Genomic DNA, 22,276 nt, shown 5'->3' with positions numbered 1-22,276 from the left:
GGAGAGGCCACAACAGTGAGAGGCCCGCGTACCACAAAAAAAAAAAAAAAAAAAAAAAAGATAACTAATGAGAACCTACTTTATAGCACAGGGAACTCTACTCAATGCTCTTTGGTGACCTAAATGAGAAAGAAATCCATAAAGGAGGGGATATATGTATACGTATAACTGATTCACTTTGCTGTAGAGCAGAAACTAACACAACATTGTAAAGCAACTATACTCCAATAAAAAAAAAAATTTTGCTCGTAAGAAAATATCTGAGGGGCCCTGACTTGAAGGGGGTGCTATGGACTGAATTGTTTCCCCCCCTTCCCCCAATTCATATGTTGATGCCAGATCCCTCAGTGAGATGAGATTTGGAGATGGGGCCTTTGGGAGGTAATTAGGTTTAGATGAAGTCATGAGGGTCCCCTCATGATGGGATTAGCACCGTCATAAGAAGAGACACCAGAGAGCTTGCTGTCTCTTCCTCTCTGCCATGTAAGGACACAGAGAGAAAGCAGCTGTCTGCAAGCCAGAAAAAGGATTCTCACCAGAGCCAGACCATGCTGGCGCCCTTATCTTGGATTTCCAGCCTCCAGAAGTGTGAGAGGTAAATTTGTGTTGTTTAGGCCACCAAGCCTATGGTGTTTTCTTATGGCAGCATGAGCTGACTGATATATGGGGCTTAGGTCTTTTCTCGAAGATAACAGCTCCCACTGAGCTCAGAGGGTTTTTTTTTTTTTTTTTTTTTTTTTTTTTTTTTTTGCGGTACGCGGGCCTCTCACTGTTGTGGCCTCTCCCGTTGTGGAGCACAGGCTCCGGACGCGCAGGCTCAGCGGCCATGGCTCACGGGCCCAGCCACTCCGCGGCATGTGGGATCTTCCCGGACCGGGGCATGAACCCGTGTTCCCTGCATCGGCAGGCGGACTCTCAACCACTGCACCACCAGGGAAGCCCGAGCTCAGAGGGTTTTGTGTCTATGAGCTCTGTTAGCCCTCCCTGTATTAGGGTAATTAACAACGGCTGTCACCACAGAGAACTCTTGAAATTTCAGTGGCTTGGTACAATAATGCTTTATTTACCAGTCATGTAAATTTTGATGCGGGGCAGACCTTTCTCCCATCTCATAGCCTCACTGTCTGGAAGAGTGGCCTCCAAGGTCCTTATGGAAGATGGGAGAGAGAGATGGAGGAAGCACATGGATCCCTAAATGCCTCAGCCAGGCCTGACACATGCCTCTTCCACTCAGAGACCATTGGCCACAACTAGTCATGTGACCTCAACTTTCTGCAAGGGAAGCTGGGAAATTCAAGTCCGGGAATATTTAGTGCATACTATCGTTTCTGCTGCCCATTTTACAGCTGAGGAACCTGAAGGCTCAAGGTAAGATAACTTTCCCAAATAACACAAGTAAGTCACAGAGCCAGATATAAACCCAGGGCATTCTAGCTCCTGAGCCCAAGCTCTTCCACTGCCCCTCCCCCCCACTGCTGTGGGTGGCCAGAAGGCTTTGTCCCCTAAAGGGATTAGTTTCCCATCCGCAAAACTCATTGTGAACTGGAGAGGAACCCCCGGGGATAATAATTCTTTGTACAGAGTAACATACTTCCCTGAGGTATTTGTGAGGGGTAGATAATTAGTAAATAATGTCTAAGACTGCTCAGGAAATGGGCAGGTGTGGGGCAAGAGGCCAATGGCTGTGTGTCAGGATTGGCAGGTTGAGATTCTTGATCTGAGGACCAGGGGCCCCAGGGGGGTTTATTGAAGGCCCTGAGTGGGTGGTGGGCCCCTGAAATTCTAAATTCTATGCAAAATACCCTTTTTTTTTTTTTTTTAGGACAGAGGGCTACATTAGCCTCAGAGACTAGTTCAAAACCTTCATTTTTTTTCCTTTTTAAAAAAAAATTTTGTTGAAGTCTAGTTGATAGAGCCTTGATTTTAAGGTAAGAAACTGAGGCCCAGAGAAGGAAGGGACTACCCCAGGTGACTCAACAGAGCCAGGTCTGGACCCCGGGCTCTTGACTCCAAGTCCTCTTCTTCCTGTACCAATGGCCTGTTTCCCAAATCCAGGTGGCCCTGGTCACAAGCACAAATCCAGGACACCTGTGCTGTGTGAGAGGGTGGGAGCCAGATCACTGGGGTCCCCAGGGCCGGTGGGTGGGTGGTCACTGACCCACCTGACCTGTGAGCGCGGCCCTGGCTCTGCCCTTTGGCCGGGACCCAAACCTGGCCATCCCAGTCTTGTCTGAGGAGAAAGGGGCAGGAAGCGCCTGGCTGGGCGGACATCCTCCAGTGCCTTCTTTCCTGCATCTGTCTGCTGGTTTCCATGACAATATTCTCACTGGTCTACAGCAAAATGAAAAAAATAAGGGCTTTTTTGTTAAAGAGTTTATCATTTAGGGGACTTCCCTGGTGGCACAGTGGTTAAGAAGCCACCTGCTAATGCAGGGGACACGGGTTCGAGTCCTGGTCTGGGAAGATCCCACATGCCGCAGAGCAACTAAGCCCGTGCACCACAACTACTGAGCCTGAGCTCTAGAGCCCGTGAACCACAACTACTGAAGCCTGCGCACCTAGAGCCCGTGCTCCGCAACAAGAGAAGCCACCGCAATGAAAAGCCCGCACACTGCAACAAAGAGCAGCCCCCGCTCGCGGCAACTAGAGAAAGCCCGTGCGCAGCAACGAAGACCCACAGCAGCCTAAATAAATAAATAAATAAATAAATAAATTTATTTTTTAAAATAAATAAAGATAAACGTATTTAAAGAACTAGTTTTTCTTTTTGGCTGCACCGTGGGGCATGCAGAACTTCCCCGAACAGGGATCAAACTCATGCCCCCTACAGTGGAAGCACGGAGTCTTAACCACCGGACCACCAGGGAAGTCCTTAAGAACAATTCTTTACTCTGAAATTACATCCTTCCTACTGTTTTGGCCTTCAAATGTGTCTTTATGAAACAATGGAAAATAAGACAGTAGTAGTTTTGTTCAGTTTTCCATGTTGTTTCTTTGCCGATATATTAGATATATATACAGAAATTCTGTTGGTTCCTCAAGTGTTTGGGAATTTTTAATCAGTCTGGAAAATCCAAAATAGAATTCTGGAGAAAACTGCCCTTGTGAAAATCACCCATCACTCAACTCATTCCTGAAGGAACTCTCAAGGTAGTCTGGGGAGATTGATGAACAGTTGCCCGAAAGAGTCTGAGATGTGGAGAGAGGGCAGCAAAAGCTTCCTCGAGAAGAGGACAGGCAGTGAGAAGTGTGTGCAGGTACAGAGGTGGGGCACCGAGGCCTACTTAGGATGCCCAGGACAGGCCTGGATGCCCACAGGAGGGGGTGGTGCTCTTTTGTGAAGACTTGAAGGGGGACTAGGATTTAGGCAGGCCGAAAGTAAAGGCCTTCCAAGCAGGGGTCCAGAGGGACAAAGGTGTGGAGGTGAGAATGAATAGAGGACAGGCTCTCTGCTTGTGGAGGATGCAGATGAAGTTGGAGTGGTCAGTACTCCAGGGAACTTGGGGGACCATGGGAGTAACCCCAGTTGAAGTGGCTCCTCAGTGGAAAGTTGGGCTGGTGGTGGCTGTGCTGGAGTCAGGGTGGGTCCCAGACTTAGCCTGGGTTCCAGGGGTTTGGTGGGGTAGGGGGGGTTCCCTGCTCTGTGAGGATGGGAAGGGTCTCCTGAGAGAGGAAGAGGCCTACCATGTCTTATTTTTTTTTTTTTTCTCCCTCCCACCATCCCTATCCCACCCCTCTCGGTCTTTTTTTTTTTTTTTAACATCTTTATGGGAGTATAATTGCTTTACAATGGTGTGTTAGTTTCTTCTGTATAACAAAGTGAATCAGCTATATGTGTACATATATCCCCATATCCCCTCCCTCTTGCATCTCCCTCCCACCCTCCGTATCCCACCCCTCTAGATGGTCACAAAACACGGAGCTGATCTCCGTGTGCTATGCAGCTGCTTCCCACTAGCTATCTATTTTACATTTGGTAGCGTATATATGTCAGTGCCACTCTCTCACTTCGTCCCGGCCCAGCATGTCTTGAGGGAGGTCACCTCATGCCCAACCTCAGGTCATTTCACACACACACACACACACACACACACACACACACAGGGGCAGGGCTCAGAACACACAGCTCCCATCTTATTTCTTCCCAGGACAGGCTGGTCCTGGGGAGGGGCTGTCAGCTCAGCCAGGGAAGAAGACAGGCCTGGAGGGAGAGGACAGAGCTGACCGCAGCCTCCTCCAGACGTAGCCAGCCCTTAGACCAGGGGCTTCTACCTGGAGGACAGAAGTGGGTAGTCACACCTGGTGGCCAGTGTGCTACTCCATTGCCCTCCACCCACGGGAGTGGATTGAGCATCTCCAGACAGGTTAGCCTATGACAGGGCTTCCTCAGAGGGGCCATAAAGAGCTCCCCACGACCTCTGTATTCAGGTGAAATGAAGAAGGTCCCCAGAGGTCTCCATGCAGCTTCGGGTAACAGAGGGATGGCCTGACCTGGTGCCCTGCCCACACTGCTTAAGCGTAGGGTGCCTGTGTAGACGGGAGTTTTGTTCTTCCCGGCTCAAGGAGTCTCTGAGCCACATCAGTACTCAGTTACTTGGGCAATGAGGGCCCCTGACCGCTTCGAGGAGCTATGAAGTAATCACAACTCCTTTAGCTGCAACTGAAAGAAACCCAAGGCTAACTAACTTGTTTTAAAAATAAAAACCAAAGGAACAGCTTTGGGCCAATAGCTGTGTGAGGCTGGCCTCAGGGGTCCAGGGACACACTTGCTGATGTTAGGTGTCTCCTCCTCAGCTTCAGCCTTTGTGGGGACCTCAGTCTCTCTGTCTCTGGGAGGGAGGCTGCCCCTCTGGACAGTGGGAGGGGGTGGGCAAATCTGTATAAAGCCCCAAGCCCCTCCCTTCAGCACCCATTATACAAAACCCTAGAAGAATTGATTGGCCTAAGTTGGGCCAATCGTTCTGGCCAGGGTGGCCAGGGACTGTTACTGGCAGAAACTCGTGAAGCCTGGGCAGGGCAGGTTCCCAAAGGCAGGGAATTGGGGGTTGGGATGGGAATGGATGCCGGTGGGCAGAAACACCGGTTTCTGCAACACAGGGGGATTGCTTCTCCCCCAAAGGCAGGAACGTGTCAAGGTTATGTTCCTCTAGCAAGGGACAATGCCTAAGGAAGGGTCCTCAGAAACATGTGCCCACTAGCTCCCACCCCCACTCCCCCAAAAGCCTTAAGCTACATTCCATAGACCAATGGGTTTCAATCACTTGTTCTTTTTTACTACAAAGATTTTTTTTATACTGGTATTCAGACAACCAGTAGATACTGTTGGCATCCATTCCAATTGACTTATGTCGGTCATGCTGGTTGTTGAATATTTGGATTATTATCACTGCAAATGTGTGTGTATGTACACACATATACATAAAATGTGTATGTGTGTATGAAGCTAAAGTTTCACAAAACAATACTTACCTTTACTATATGTGATCTGCTCTGCGATTTTCTATTCTATTTCATCTTTTTTAAAATGTCGGTTAGAATCCCAAATTGATTTCACTGTCCCCTTATGTCCACTGATTGCTCTGACCACTCTATTGAGTCCAACTAGTTTGTCCAACCGACTGTAGACATCTTGGCAGTCTTCATTTGCCCATTCATTCATTTATTCAACAAACATTTAGCACCAGCTACTCTATGTCAGGCATTTAAAAAAAAATAAATTTATTTATTTATTTATTTATTTATTTATTTATTTTGGGCTGCACGCAGACCCCTCCAGCCGTGGCGAGTGAGGACCACTCCTCAACGCGGTGCGTGGGCCCCTCACCGTGATGGTCTCTCCCGCCGCAGATCATCGGCTCCAGGCGCATGGGCTTCAGCAGTTGTGGCACATGGACTCAGTAGTTGTGGCTCATGGGCTCTAGAGCTTAGGCTCAGCAGTTGTGATGCAGGGGCTCAGCTGCTCCGTGGCGTGTGGGATCTTCCCGGACCAGGGCTCAAACCCATGTCCCCTGCATTGGCAGGTGGACTCTCAACCACTGTACCACCAGGGAAGTCCCTATGTCAGGCATTTTTATCATCAGGGTTCAGTTGCAGATAACAGATACCACTGTACCTATTTTAAGCAGAAAGAGATGTAACATAGTAATTGAGGGCTCACAAAGTCTTTGAAAGGGCTTGAGGGGTGGAATACAGACTGAACCTCCAGGAATAAAATTTTTCAAAAAACCCACTGTAGAACTGAGCTGCCAAGGAAGCTACCAACCCTGCCACCATTAGGAGGATGAGAGTCAGGAGGCCATCACTGCAGCTGTTGGCCCCAGGAAACACACGCCTTAGCTGTGATCTCAGAATCAGGAAGCTGCCATCAAAAAGTATGGCCTTGGGCTTCCCTGGTGGCGCAGTAGTTGAGTCCGCCTGCTGATGCAGGGGACACGGGTTCATGCCCCGGTCTGGGAAGATCCCACATGCCGTGGAGCAGCTAGGCCCGTGAGCCGTGGCCACTGAGCCTGCACGTCTGTAGCCTGTGCTCCGCAATGGGAGAGGCCACAACAGTGAGAGGCCCGCGTACCGCAAAAAAAAAAAAAAAAGTATGGCCTTTGTTTGCTCTATCTGCTGTGGCCAAAAAAAGAAAAAGAATGTCTTCCACATTTCCAGCCCTAAGGTCCAGGAAGGCATACCAGGAGGAGGTGGAACAAAGGCCAATCTATAGGAGACACCTCAGGGATAAAATGTCTGGAAATGGCACGGGTTACTTGAATGGGGGGGAGGTAGGTTTCTCTCTCGTACCTGAAAACTTTTCAATGTTTACAGCTATAGATCACTTTGAATGTCAACCTATGCTTTTTATTTCTATGCTTCTCTTTCATATATATTTAACATGTTGGTTTTTTAAAAATCACATTTCCAATGGTCAGGCTTTTGTCGTCCCCTGGGAATTTGGTGGGGAAGTCCCATCCTCCGCGACGTTCCCCTTCCAACTGCACTGCACTTAACACACCCACCCTGGTCCACTCTCTGGAAGGTGAGCTTCCATTCAACTATTCCCTTGTCACTTCCTTCGAGCAACAAACCAGAGAGAATGCTCCCTTGGCTCTGTGCCATCTTCAATCTTTGCTGGACAAATGTCCAGGGTCCAGGAGCTGCTGATACAGAGCTCTGTCCTCTTTCAGTCATTGGTAACTTGAGCTTGTTCTTCCCCGTCTAACTTTTAATTAATTAATTAATTAATTTTATTTTGTTAAAAAATATTTTTGGCCGTGCTGCGAGGCATGCAGGATCTTAGTTCCCCGAGCAGAGATCGAACTCGTGCCTCCTGCAGTGGAAGCACAGAGTCCTAACCATTGGACTGCCAGGGAAGTCCCTCGTCCCCTTCTAGATTTTCATGGCAATCATAGTTCCCCTCTCTAAAGACAGTTGCTTCACAGACAGAAGACGATAACTGCCATTTGTGGAAACCAAGGCAAAAGATGGTCCTGGGAAAGACGGGCAGATAGATGAGCTCACCTCCCCTTTCTGAGTCCTTTGATGGACCCATCTCACTCCCTTCTCTGGTACGCAGCTCTGTGCTCACCTGCCAGCTCCTATTTAAGAGGATAAAAAGGGCTTCCCTGGTGGCGCAGTGGTTGAGAGTCCGCCTGCCGATGCAGGGGACACGGGTTCGTGCCCTGGTCCGGGAAGGTTCCACCTACCGCGGAGCAGCTAGGCCCGTGAGCCATGCCTGCTGAGCCTGCGCGTCCGGACCCTGTGCTCCGCAACGGGAGAGGCAACAACGGTGGAGAGGCCCGCGTACCGAAAAAAAAAAAGAAGATAAAAAAAGAGCACTCAAAGCTTGATAAATATTTGTCTAACAAGTAAATTATGAAACAAGTAAATCACTAATAGTAGAATTTCATTGACCAACACAGGGCTGTAGATTACACAAACAGGTTTGGCTGCAGTAAAAGAAATCACAGAACAAATGGATTAATATAAGATAGAAGTTTGTTTCTCTTTCACATAGCATTCCAAGGATATGCAGTCCAGGGCTGATATGGGATCTCCACAGTCTCAGCGGTCCAGGCTGCTTTAGTTTCATTGCTCTGGCATCTATAGGCATTGCATTCATCAGCCTGGTCAAAGATTGCCTTATAACCTGTTCATATTTCAGGTAGTGGAATGAAGGATGGGGATGAGGGAGGGGAGGGCCTGACTGCTTGCTTTAATATTCTCCACTCCGTCGGTCAGTCATAGTCACATGACTAACCCTAGCTGCAAGAAAAACAGAAAAACTGGGAAATACAGTGTCTATTTTAGGTAGCCATGTGCCCAGATGAAAACAGGCATGGGCCACAGTCTAGCAGTCTAAGGTGTGTGTGTGTATTTGCCAGGGTGTATGCTTTCTAATTCCACGAGTTATACTCACACACGTGCCCAAGAGTCCTGTCTCTAATCTCCTTGACCGTGCAATTGCCATTCCACGTTCTGTCTCCTGGACTGATATTTGACTCCAGCATCCCCCCCACCCCCGAATACAAGTATCCAGGGTAATATGAGAATGGAGAGGCCTTACAGTAAGTATTCATTTCCCTTTGTCATTCTCTCTCAGTCCAGACTGGGCCACAGTAGCCCACAATTTACATACATTCCTTGGAAATAAAAAAAAAATTGCCAACCGTGTGCCCAGAGTATGACACTGAGGCTGGGCAGTTAACCTTGATGGTTTCCAGTCTAGGGGACAGGATCTGTTACATAGCACCTCCTCCCCCTTTTCCATTGATGGTACCTCCAGCCTCGGGGTATTTTCCCTGAAGTTCCATCTAGAGGTCAAATCTTGGGAACCAGCTCACTGCCTAGGAAGTAGCTGAGGTTCTCACACTTGCTCTGGCAGCCCGGACCCTCCGGTACTCTCTGTAGAACACCAGGAAATAGCCAGAGATGGAATCCAAGTTCATGAACTCAGCTCTCTTTCTCTGCTTTCCTTCCCTCTTTTTACTCTATTGTATGTATTTAGGTCACAGCATCTCGAACAATAACCCATAAACTATTTTAAGAAATCACATTTCTATGTTTTTCTATTATTATTTGTTTGCTCCTTGCTCATTTATTTTGAAATCTGTTACTCATCAGCAGATAAGCTGTAGCAGGTGCCAGACATTTAGGCGAAAAATACCTATTCATTTCTCCCTACCACTTAAAGAAAGACAAGCCTTACTTAGTTTTGGCTATGGGAGTCCTCTGTCCAGCTCAAGGAAAAGAGGTGTTCTAAGGTGGCAGTGACTGAGAATCTCTGGGGTAAGGAGATGGTTTGGAGGAAGGGAAGACAGTTGAGAGGAACGAGAGGACCTTCCAGGGTGGGGTTTTGGTTCATCGTTTGGCTCTGTGGAAGCAGGTGTCATGGAGGGAAAAGGCTCTCTCCACCCACTTCTTGTTTCTCTCAAAGAAATCCACGTGGTGTTCCCAGACATTCGAATGGCCATAGTTACTTGTGGGCAGGTGTCATGGGCATTGAAGGTGCCACATTTGAGTGTGGCCCTGTGATTTTTTTTTTTAAATTTTATTTAGTTATTTATTTTTTGGCTCTGTTGGGTCTTCTTGCTGCGTGCGGCCTTTCTCTAGTTGTGGCAAGCGGGGGCTACTCTTTGTTGCAGTGCATAGGCTTCTCATTGTGGTCGCTTTTCTTGTTGTGGAGCACAGGCTCTAGGAGCACGGACTTCAGTAGTTGTGGCACATGGGCTCAGTAGTTGTGGCTTGTGGGCTCTAGAGCGCAAGCTCAGTAGTTGTGGCACACAGGCTTAGTTGCTCTGCGGCTTGTGGGATCTTCCTGGACCAGGGATCAAACCCGTGTCCCCTGCATTGGCAGGCAGATTCTTAACCACTGCACCACCAGGGAAGTCCCAGTATTGGTGATTTCTGTTCTCATCCTTGAGTGGAAGAACTGACCCAGTGGCTAGACACTTGAAAGAGTCACGTGTTACATTCGTTACATAATGAATTACCCCAAAGCTCAGTGGCTTAACTCATCATTTATTACTTCATAGTTTCTGTGTGTCAGGAGTGAAGTCACAACTTGGTTGGGTCCTCTGGCTCTGGGTCTCTCACGGGCTGCAATCAAGGTGTCGGCTGGGGCTGCAGTCACCTTCAGGCTCAACTGGGGGTGGATCTGCTTCCAAGTTTACTCAGGTGGTGGTTGGCAGACTTCAGCTCCTTACAGGCTGTTGGACCAACAGCTTCAGTTCTTCACAGGCTCTTGGCTGAGTCCTCTCCATAGGACAGCTCACAACGTGGCCATTGGCTTCATCAGCACAAGACAGTGAAGGACAAGGGAGAATGGAAGCAAGATGGAAGTCATAGTGTTTTGTAATCTAATCTTTAAGGTAACATTCCCTCGCTTGGCCATTGCATGGTCAGGCCACTCAAGATGGCTGTTCTCTTGCTCTTTGTACATCCGCTGCTCAACAAGTCCCTGTTTCACCCGTACCTATTCACGTGAACGTGTTTGTCCCCTGCTCCAGCTAGTGACTGATCTAATCCCTGCTCTACCTGCCAGTTGTTAATAGGAAACATCTGCCCTCGTGATGGTCGTTAATCTGAGGGGCTGTGAGGGTCGTGCTCCAACTGGTTTCCCAGGTAGCTGATGAGCCAACCTGACGTCAATTCCCCCTATAAATGGTAGCCTCTTTCTCCCCCAAGTAGCGAAGACTGCTGTCATGTCCTTCCTGCCGTCTGCAGAATATGGTACGATGTAGCTCCAGGACCTTTTGTTTCAGACATGTAAGATCCCCTATCTCTCTATTGCTGACTCCGAGCTCTTTCTTCAGTCTTGAGGCTGGGCAATTACAAGGCTTTCAGGACTGAGAGGTGTAGCTCAACAGCCATATTCTATTGGTAAGAAGCAAGTCACTAGGCCCAGTTCACATTCAAGGGGGGCAAATTACACAGGAGAAGTGGTAACATGTGCGTTTAGAGAGGAGAGACCCTGCTTTAAGTCTTAAGACAAAGCGGGGACTCCAGCCCCATCTGCTTGAGACCCTGTGTTGAGGTCCTGCTGGAACCGTCCAGTGGCGTTCCCTCATCTCTGTCCCTCACACGTCTCCTTCAGGAAATCAGTTACAGGAGTAACTGGCAGTCTCCCTGGCCAAATACCATCTACCAGCACCCCAGCCCCTCTCATAATCCCATCAGGGGGAAACTCTTATTTCCCTTTTGGTAAAGTCCAAGTAGTTTCCCACCCTGGAAATCTCTTCCCTCTCTCAAGATCCAATTCAAGCCCATCTCTTCTATGAAGCCTTCTTAGAATCAACTGAAAAGATGGAAAGAGATGTTTCTTTGGAAGTATAATTGCCTGAAGATAAAAGAAGTCTGCAGGTAAGGAAACAAGCTAACCAGCTGGAGGGCAGACTGAGGGATGGGATAGATAGGGTGGCAACTATTGGTTATGAACTTTCTCTTCTCCTTAGCAGAGAACCTCCCAGGCGGGAGACAGATGCATCTAGCTGCTGAGTACACATTAGTCCTTGTTGATTTTTCGTTTTTTTTTGTTTTCTTCGGCCACGCTGTGCAGCTTGCAGGATCTTAGTTCCCCGACCAGGGACTGAACCCGGGCCATGGCAGTGAAAGCGCCACATCCTAACCACTGCACTGCCAGGGAATTCCGTAGTGCTTGTTGCTTGATGCCACCTGTGGTTGTTTTTGTTTTTTTTTTTTTGCGGTACATGGGCTGGTTATGAACTTTCTCTTCTCCTTAGCAGAGAACCTCCCAGGCGGGAGACAGATGCATCTAGCTGCTGAGTACACATTAGTCCTTGTTGATTTTTCGTTTTTTTTTTTGTTTTCTTCGGCCACGCTGTGCAGCTTGCAGGATCTTAGTTCCCCGACCAGGGACTGAACCCGGGCCATGGCAGTGAAAGCGCCACATCCTAACCACTGCACTGCCAGGGAATTCCGTAGTGCTTGTTGCTTGATGCCACCTGTGGTTGTTTTTGTTTTTTTTTTTTTGCGGTACATGGGCCTCTCACTGTTGTGCCTCTCCCGTTGCGGAGCACAGGCTCCGGACGCGCAGGCTCAGCGGCCATGGCTCACGGGCCCAGCCGCTCTGCGGCACGTGGGATCCTCCTGGACCGGGACACGAACCCGTGTCCCCTGCATCGGCAGGCGGACTCTCAACCACTGCGCCACCAGGGAAGCCCATGTGGTGGTTTTTAAATGGTCACAAATTGATACTCTCCTCTTCGAAAGGTAGAGCCTAATTCCCCTTGTATTGAATGTGGACTGGACCTAGTGACTCACATCTAACAAATAGAATGTGGGGGAAGTGATAATATATGACTTCTGAAGTTAGGTCAGAAAAGACACAGCAGCTTTTGCCCTGCTCTCTCTTGGATGATTCACTCTAGGAGAAGCCAGCTGCTATGTCACAAGTATGCTCAAATATCCCTGTGAAGATGCCTATATGTAGAAAGACTGAGGCCTCCTGCCAACTGCCAGCACCAACTTGCCAGCCACATGAGTGTGCCATCTTGGAAGTGATCCTCCAGCCCCAGTCAAGTCTCCAGATGACTGCAATCCTGGCCAATATAGCTTGACTGCAAGCACAACTTGACTGAATCAGAACCGCCATGCCAAGATGCTCCCGAATTCCTATGAGCGAGAACAAGTGCTTATTGATGTTTTAAATTGTTAAGAGGAAAGAAGCTGGAGAGACATGGCAGGAGGAAAAGTTTTCTGCTTCCCTGTTCTAGTGTGCTTGATTGGCAGGCTCCTGCAGTGCAAACAGCTTCACCAGTGCCCAGCTCCTGGAGTGGCCAGCAACATCCAGCAGCCAGCAGATCCTCCTGGCACTACCCCTTGGGCAGCAGAGTCAGCAGAGTGCCTCCACCTCCTGCAGCTTCTCCAGCATCCAGCACCTGCTGTGCATGTGGCTTCTCCAGCAAGGATGCTCCTGCAGCACTCACGGTTTCTCCAGCCCCAGGATCCTGCAGTACGTGGAAGTTCCTGTACCCTGCTCAGGTGGTTTTGTAGTGGAGTGCCTTTGGCTCGACACCTCCCCATGAAGAACTTTCCCTAGCATCTAAGAAGGCAGATTTCTGCAAGTTCCACTGGTATGACGCTGCGGTGACTTTTCTGCCATACAGCGAGCCACAGGCTGTGTTCTCCTCAACAAAGTCTGGATTTCAACCTTGAGGTAGGGGGTGGATATCTCTTCCCTGGGTGCTCTGTTTCAGCCTCAGTCCTAGGGGTAAGGAAGGGCTGCTTCTATGTCTGCTATTCAACTGCTAGAGTTCTCTTTACTCCTTACTAACCAATTCTTTATTATTTACAACAGGGGATTGGAGTAAAAATTATTTTTAAATCTCCCTCTTCAAATTACTGTGTGGTTTCTCTCTCTTGATTGGACCCAGACTGATACACTAAGTTTTGTCAGAATTTGTTACACAGCCACCAATAACCAATATACCCCTCCCCGTCTCATTGTCTACTGCCAGCTCTACTTTCATTATCATCAGCCAATTGTTATCATGGGCCTGTCCAGAGCAGGCTCTTCCTTCAAGGCTTTTATAAGCAGTCAGATAGGACCTACTGCAAAAAGAACAAAGTTTATAAAACCCAAGCTTTAATTTGCTAAATGCCAAATGAGAGGCTCAGATGAGAAGTGCTGCCGGAAGTGCCAAAGCTGGTATAGTTGAAGAAAACTCTAGACCACAGCAGGGCATGGGGACACAGCCCAGGGGAAAAGAGAAAGAAGGGCCCTGTAGGCAGGGAGAAGTTTGTATCAAAACTTCGGGGGCAAGACCAAACATGGTAGGATTAGGTCAGCCGTGACTTGTTTGCTCTAGTTTGGTTGGAGAAGCGTGTTGAACTGCTAGGTTAGTGGCCGGCAGGATGAACAGATGGTGAAGGGCCTTAAATGCAGAGTGAATTCATTTGGTGCTATTATGTGAAAAAAGGGCTCCAGTGACCATACCTTCCAGGACAAAATCCTATTTGCTTTTGATGTAGTTACTCTTATACTTATCAGATCATGTGACCTAGATTTGGGGCTGAGAAGAGTTCACTTTGGCAGTGGGGTAACTATGAAGATTTTTGAGGATGGTGCAATGTGGGGTTCTTTTTTTTTTTAAATTTTCTGGCCGCGCTGTGAGGCATGCGGGATCTTAGTTTCCTGACCAGGGATCGACCCGCGACCCCTGCAGTGGAAGTGCTGAGTCTTTTTTTTTTTTTAATAAATTTTTATTTATTTATTTATTCATTTATTTATTTATGGCTGTGTTGGGTCTTTGTTGCACGCGGGCTTTCTCTAGCTGTGGCGAGCGTGGGCTACTCTCCTTTGCAGTGCACGGGCTTCTCATTGTGGTGGCTTCTCTTGTTGCGGAGCATGGGCTCTAGGCGCGTGGGCTTCAGTAGTTGTGGCTCGTGGGCTCCAGAGTGCAGGCTTAGTAGTTGTGGCGCACGGGCTTAGTTGCTCCATGGCATGTGGGATCTTACCAGACCAGGGCTCGAACCTGTGCCCCCTGTATTGGCAGGCGGATTATTAACCACTGCGCCAACAGGGAAGTCCCAAAGTGCTGAGTCTTAACCAGTGGACGGCCAGCGAAGTCCCAGTGTGGGGTTCTAAGATTAGTTTGCAGCGTGTAGGGCTGGAGAGGATGGAGAACAGAAGTAGGATAATGACTTCCCAAAAGTCCTGACATGGGGGATAGTGTAGCAGTGGGAATTGGAGGACTGGGTGGATGTAGTAGGGAGGAGAAGTTAAGGTGACTCCCCATACCTTGCTGGTGACATGGGAACATGGATAGCTTGTGGAGGGGTGGGTAGGATGATGTTGGCTTTTGACAAGTTCCATTGGGGTGACTGCATTGTATCCAAGTAGCAGGAAGGAGTAGCCCCAGTCCTGAGCTCAGGAGAAAGCAGAGAGCTGATGATTCAGATCTAGTAGTGACTGTCCACTCAGAGGTGACAAATCAAACTCTGGGAAATAGTGATAAGGATCCCTTAGTAAGAACTGGCTCTCTGATCAGCACATCCTAACCAACACCCCTCCACCCACCATCTACCCACTCAAGTGATGGGGTCCTGGGTCAGGGATACAGTAGGGACAGATTTCCTTGTAGTTCAGTCCTAAACTGGCCCCTAAAATCTGGAAGCACTGAGGTCTTTCTCAACTGCCACAGATTCTGGCTTAGAATCTATGGTCCACTCCCACAGGGCTTGAGCCAAGGACTATGAAAGTAAAAAGCCCAGTAAAAATTAGGAGGTTCTAATCCTACTTCTGCCCCAGACCAGTCACGTGACGTTGCGCAAGTCACTTTTCCTGCCCCTCTACCCCCAACTGACCTGCCAGGAGCATGTAGTGTGAAAAAGAAATAACCCTGGTCATCTACTAAGATTTGGAGGTTATTGTTACTGTGGCATAGCCCAGCCCATCTTGAGTAATCCAGTGCTGTATACTGTCTCCTGTTGATTATCTTTGGCCTTAGTCCCCAAACCTGCCTTCTCCCTGAAACTCCCTGAAAGCATTGGCTCCCCATTCAAATTTAAAAGCAGCAAGAGAGGGGGAGGGATAAATTGGATTGGGATTGGGATTGACATATACACACTACTATATATAAAATAAATAATTAAAAGAACCTACTGTATAGCACTGTATAGCATAGTATTCTGTAATGACCTATATGGAAATAGAATCTATAAAGGAGTAGTTATATGTATAACTGATTCACTTTGCTGTACAGCAGAAACTAACACAAAATTATAAATCAGCTATGCTCCAATAAAAATTATCACTCAAAAAAATAAATACGTAAAAGCAGCAAGAGAAGGGAGTCTGTCCTCTAAACAGGGAATGCATTTGGGGAGACAGGCCCACACTTTGACAGGAAGTTATGCTGGCTGAAATCTACACCCACCGTGGAAGGCCCTGGACAGACACTGCCCCTCAAGCTTTTCTTCCATATTCATTTATTGGCTCTCCATAATTTTATTCTGCATTATTAAAGCAGGAATGACTGGGCGGGAAGGAGGGCTGGACTCCCACATCCTGGGGGCACTGCAGGCTGACTATGACTTTGCAGGCCTGGATCTGAACATCCTCCTCGGGGTGGATGACCAGGGCAAGCAGCCGGTCTGCCAGTCGTGAGTCATCCCCAAAGAGAGCTTCGTGCACAGACTGTTCATTGTAATGCCACTTCACAGCATGGTAGTGGGGTGAACTCCGGCCCTCACTCAGCCACTCTGCAAACACCAGTACTTCGAGCAGCAGACTCCCGGGCTGTGTGGACTGGAACAGGTCCAGGAAGTTGGAGTGTACCTGTGAGTGGGATGGAGAGAGGAATGAAGTCCAAGGTAAATTCTAAAGTTCCTCCATCCTCCTATTGCCTCAACTCCCCAATATAACTAAGTTTCAGATCCAACTGTATAGGAATTTTTTAGTTTTCATCATCATTCTTTAACACAATTTCATTGTGGTCATAAAACATGAGTGATATGATAATATTGATTCAGGGAAATTTGTTGAGACAAACTTTTAAAGCTTAGCATGTGGTTAATTTTTGTAAATATTTTGTGTACTTGAGCGGAATGTGCATTTACTAATTGTAGAGTGTTCTGGATATGTCTAATGGCTCAAGCTTATTTGTGTTATTTGCAGCAAGTATAAACTTAACTAGTTTTAGGTATTTATGTATTAATTGCTGAAAGAATAGTTAAAATCTTCCAAATCTTCTACTGTGGTGATAGATATGTCCATTTTTCTTCCCAATTATTCAGCTGTAGGAAATCCTGCCATTTGTGACAATATGGATAGACCCAGAGGACATTATGCTAAGTGAGATAAGCCAGACAGAGAAATACAAATACTGTATGGTATCACTTAAATGTGGAATTTTTTTTAAGTCAAACTCACAGAAACAGTAGAAAAGTGGTTGCCAGGGGCTGGGGTGGGGTGCGGGGGAAATAGGGAGAGGTTGGTAAAAGGGTAGATACTTTCAGCTAAAAGATGAATAAGATCCAAGGGTCTAATGCAAACATGGTGAGTACTGTTGATAACACTATTATATAATTGAAATTTGCTAAGAGAGTAGAATTTAAATGTTCTCACCAAAAACAAACAAAATGTGAGGTGACGGATGTGTTAATTAACTAGATGGTGGGAATCCTTTCACAACGTATACCAAATCACCACAACATACACTTTTTTTTTAGTATAATTAAGTTTTATATATATATATATATTTAGTTTTTATTGGGGTGTAGTTGATTTACTACATATGCTTTAAATATCTTACAAATTTATCTGTCAATTATACCTCAGTAAAACTGAAAAAAGAAAAAACGATTTCCTTATAATTCTATCAAGTTTTGCCATATATATTTTGAGATTATGTTACTAAGTTCATATAAGTTTAGAGTTGCTTTATCCTTCTGAACTATTATTATGTAGTGACCCTGTCTATTCCTAATAATTATTTTTGTTATAAATAATTTTCCCCTAATGTTAAAATACCTACATTAATTTCTGTCACCTGTGTTCCTGACTCTCAGAGTGCAGAAAGTCCCTCAAAGGAAAATCTGATTGTATTGGGAGGACAGAAGAGGGGGTGCTTTGCAATGTATCTAGTGCAGAGGCAGAAAGAGGAACAAGATGATTTTGTGAGGGCTAAGTCTGTCTGAAGAATCCACGATTCTTCCTTTCACAATATCTGAGTTCACATCCATTAGCCCGTCTTTCAGTTCTTTTCTCACCTGGCAGTTGAGAATATCATAGAGAAGGTCGTTCTTCTGCGCCAGGTTGCTCAGCAATCGCGCGGCTTGCACCTGAATAAAGGAAAGGGTAAAGAATGAGAAGACAGGTGGGCCTGAGCAGGGAAGACACAAATCTCTGCTCCTCCCTCTAGGTGCTGTGCCAGGGCTGGTCAGGAGGGCAGGGCCTGGGCTCTGGTCCTCAGTCACCTGTGCCAGGATGTAGTCTGACTGCAGGATCTCCATCAAAGCAGGCATCACCCGTCGCAGCTGTGGATGTGCAAAGTCAGGCAGTGGGAGGTTGTTGAGGAGTCTGAGGCCTGCAATGTGCAGCTCCGAGTCCCAGATGGTGGAGATCAGTTCCAACACCTTGATGGAGTGTTCCTAGGGAGGGGGGAGAGGAGAAGGGTTTTCTACTTTTATATGATAATCCTCAACATTAGCCAAGCCTCTGCCTTCACTCTTCACTGCCCCCGCCCACAAAAACTGAGCCAACCCCACAGACAGTTCCCCACTTTAACTCTCAACGTTATTTGACCTAGTTGACCCCTCTCACCCCCTTGAAACTCTTTCTTCACTTGGCTTCTCCATCACATGTTTCTTTCCCAGTTCTTCTGCCCAACCTCCTCCTCTATCTTCATCACTCCCTTAGCGATACAGTGTTAAAGACTCACAGACTCACTGTTAAAAATTATCCACATGCTGATGACTTTCAAGTTTCTATCTCCAGCCCAGACCTCTCCCTAAACTCCAGACTCATATATGCAAGTGCCAGTTCCACTTCTTTCCCAGAATCTTACTAAACCTCTGAGCCAACACATTCCCACTCCCAAACCTGCTCCTTCCACTACCCTTCCTATCTCAGCTGTTGGTTACACCTGCCTTCCAATTACTCAGACCAAAAATCTATGTTCTTCCTTGACTCTCTTTTCTCTCACACCCTTTTCCAATCTTTCAGAAAATCCTGTTGGCTCTACCTTCAAAACCTACCAACAATCAAGACACTTCTCACCATCCCCCTCTACCACCCTGTTCCAAGCCATCATCACCTCTCCCCCGGGTTTCTGCGATAGCCTCCTTCTCCCTGCTTCCATCCTTGTCCCCTGCATCTATTCTCAGAACAGCAGACAGGCTGGACTGCTCAAGAGTCCCTAGTTCATTCAGGGTAAGAGCTAAAGTCCTTACACTGGCTTACAAGGTCTGACATGATCTGTCCCTCTCCCCCCATTATTTCTTTGGCCTCATCTCCTATTCTCTCCTTTGCTCCCATGGTTTCCATCACAATGGCCTTAGCTATTCCCTGAACATGCCAGGTACACACCTATCTTAGGTCTTTGCACATGGTGTTCCCTCTGCTTAGAATGCTCTCCCTCCTCAGCTATTCAGAGCTCACTCTTACTTCATTCAAGACTTTGCCTTAATGTCACCTTCTCAGGGAGGCCTTCCCTAACCACCTGCTCCTTTAAGACGGCAGCACCACTCCCATCCCTGCCTCCCTTATCCCCACCTTTATTTTTCCCCATAGCACTGTCAATATGCAACACACTTTTTGTTTTTAAACTTTTTATTTTCAAATAATTATAAATTCATGGGAAGTTGCAAAAACAGTACAGAGAGGTCCCATGTGCCTTCCACCCAGTTTCCCTCAATAGCTACATCTTAGATAATTACACTACACTATCAAAACCAGGAAAATGGTATTAGCACAATGTGTATGTATAGTTCCACGTCATTTTATCACGTATGTAGCTTCATGTAACCACCACTGCAATCAACAGATTATTCCATCAGAATCACCACAGATCTCCCTTGTGGGTCCCTTATTAGTCACACTTAGCCCTGACCATCAAAACCAGCCCTAACCAGCGGCAACCACTAATCTGTTTTCCATCTCTCTAATTTTGTCATTATTGAGAATGTTATATAAATGGAATCACATTTTGTAACCTTCTGAAATTGATTTTTTTCACTCAGTATAATGCCCTTGAGATCCATCCAAGTGGTCGTGTGTATCAATAGTTCATTCCTTTTTATTACTGAGTAAGGTTCCATGGTATGGCCTACCACAGTTTGTTTAATCATTTATCTACTGAGAGACATTTTGGTTGTTTCCAGTTTTTGACCATTACAAATAAAGCTGCTATGAACAACTGTGAACACGTTTTTTGGCAGATGTAAGTTTTTATTTCTCCAGGATAAATGCCCAAGAGTGCAATTGCTGGTTTGTATGGTAAAAGAGTTTGTTAAAGAAACTGCCAAACTATTTTCCAGAGTGGCTGGTGTATCATTTTACATTCCCACCAGCAACATACGAGAGATCCAGTTTCTCTACATCTTCACCAGCATTTGGTATTGTCACTAATTTGGAGTTTAAATCATCTAATAGGTGTATAGTAATATCTCATTGTGGTACTAATTTGCATTTCCCTAATGGCTAGTTAAATGTTAAACAGTTATACATATACATATGTTCCCATATCTCTTCCCTCTTGCGTCTCCCTCCCTCCCACCCTCCCTATCCCACCCCTCTAGGTGGTCACAAAGCACCGAGCTGATCTCCCTGTGCTATGCGGCTGCTTCCCAATGTTAAACATTTTTTATGTGCTTATTTGCAATTTGTATACCCTCTTCAGTGAAATATCTCCATGTCTTGTGCCCATTTTCTAAATGGATTATTATTGTTTTTGACTTCGAGTTTTGGGAGTTCTTTATATAATCTAGATATGAGTCCTTTGTCAGATATGTGGTTTGCAAATATTTTCTTCCAATCTGCAGTTTGTCTTTTCATCTTCTTAACAGGGTCTTTCACAAAGCAAATGTTTTTTTAATTTTGATGAAGTCCAATTTATCAATTTTTTCTTTTATAGATTGTGCTTTTGGTGTCATTTCTATGACCTCTTTATCAAGCCCTAGGTCCCAAAGATTTTCTCCTTTGAAATTGCAACAGCACCCCCTTGCAACAGCACCCCCATGCCAGCCTTCCTTACCACCCTTCTTGATTTTTCTCCATAGCACTTGCCCCATGAAACACCATATATTTCACTTATTTGTGTATTGCCTGCCTTGCAGGCAGTATAAGTTCCACTGGGCAGGGATCTTTCCCACTCTGTTCACTGCTGTGTCTCCAGTGCCTAGCATAGTGCTTGGACACAAAGTACGTGCTCAATATACATTGGTTGAAAGAAAAAAGGAATCTTGGCTTCTGAGCTGCAAGATGCTTGGGCCTTATTACCAAAGGCAGGTACTCTTACAAGCTGTACCTTTGTGAGCCAAGTAAGAAGGATGCCAGAAGCCTGGAGTGGGGAGCACAGCATTCCCATTAGTACCCTGCTCCTCCCTGCCCCCACCCCTCAGTAGGGAGGGGCTGCATTCACCCAGAGAGAGGAGAACAGGGGTCAGGTCCTCAGGATACAGACCCTGGGGAAAGAAGGAACAGTGGTGCCCAGGCCACGTACATCAGAATCTTCTGGGGGGGCTTGTGAAAAACACAGCTTCCCTGTTGAACTGAACCCACAGGATGTAATGCCCTGACATCTTCATTTGTTAACCAGCTTTCCAGGCAATTCTGATATGCTTGAGAATCACAGCCTTAGGGCAACTGAGAAGGTTGAGGGATAAAGTAGAGGCAGCCAGCAAGTGGAGACCTAGAGACCTTTTTTTCCCCAAAAAAGTTTGATGCAAAAAATTTAAAGTGCGAAAATACCAAGTGTCGGGGAAGAAATGATGCACCAGAAACACGCATGCGGGGCTGGTGGAGGGTGTAAACTGATACGGCCCTTCTTGAAAAGCTGGGCATACCTTTCACCCGACCATCCCACTCCTGCATACATGTCCTAGAGAAAGTCTCCCACGTCCACGAGGGAGATGTGTACAAGAATGCTCATGGCACAATGTGCAAACAACTCAAATGCCTACTCATGGGCAGCTGGATGAATAAGATTGCAGGGTATTCATGAACTAGAACACTACAGAGCAGTGCAAAAGAAGGAAACAGACCAGTCCACATCAATAAGGGCGAATCTTTCCATGTTGGAGGGAAAAGGCAAACCGCAGAATACAAACTGCATACTTCCAGATCCATGAAGCTTAAAAACATTCCAACTATATTTTACCTATTTTTGTCTGCCGTGCCCTGCTAGAAAATGATGACACATGTGTATATGGTAAAACTACAAAGAAAATCAAGAAATTGATGAACAAAATGCAGAGGAATGATTGCCTCTGGTGGGGGAGGAGGTGGGGAATAAGGAGGGGCATCTGGGGCATCTAACCAATTGGTTATGTTCTATTTCTTAGCCTGGGTTCTGGTTACGTGTGTTTTGTTTTATTGTTATTCTTTCTACCATACATGCATAAAATGTTTGCAAGTTTTGAATATTTTACTTATTTTTAAGTAAAATATTTTGGGAGAGAGATCATTTGCTAGAGAGAGACTTGGAGGTCAAGGAAGATGTTTTTTTGGTTTTGCCTTTTAAGATGGGAAGGAATAGAGCTTGTTGAACACTAAAGGGAAGGAGCCGGGGGAGGCCATATCAGACAGAGTTTTTTTTGTGTGTGTGTGGTA

General features: G+C 46.6%; 1 protein-coding gene across 3 annotated transcripts in view; it reads right to left on the bottom strand.

Annotated features, from left to right (window-relative positions):
* Positions 1-15,916: 15,916 nt before the first annotated feature.
* ARMC12 (armadillo repeat containing 12) overlaps positions 15,917-22,276 on the bottom strand; it is a 9,592-nt gene continuing 3,232 nt past the window's right edge. For all 3 annotated transcript variants that reach the window (XM_007110793.4, XM_028479377.1, XM_028479376.2), the window contains 3 exons: positions 17,923-18,096; positions 17,716-17,787; positions 15,917-16,282 (listed from right to left, as the gene is read on the bottom strand). In XM_007110793.4, coding sequence (XP_007110855.1) covers positions 15,953-16,282; positions 17,716-17,787; positions 17,923-18,096 — 576 coding nt within the window. In that variant the 3' untranslated portion in view covers positions 15,917-15,952. The remainder of the gene's footprint in view (positions 16,283-17,715; positions 17,788-17,922; positions 18,097-22,276) is intronic.

This window comes from Physeter macrocephalus, chromosome 18 (genome assembly GCF_002837175.3).
Source record: "Physeter macrocephalus isolate SW-GA chromosome 18, ASM283717v5, whole genome shotgun sequence".
Lineage (NCBI taxonomy): Eukaryota > Metazoa > Chordata > Mammalia > Artiodactyla > Physeteridae > Physeter > Physeter macrocephalus.
Note: the sequence above shows the minus strand (reverse complement) of the source record. Positions and strands in the feature narration are given on the sequence as shown.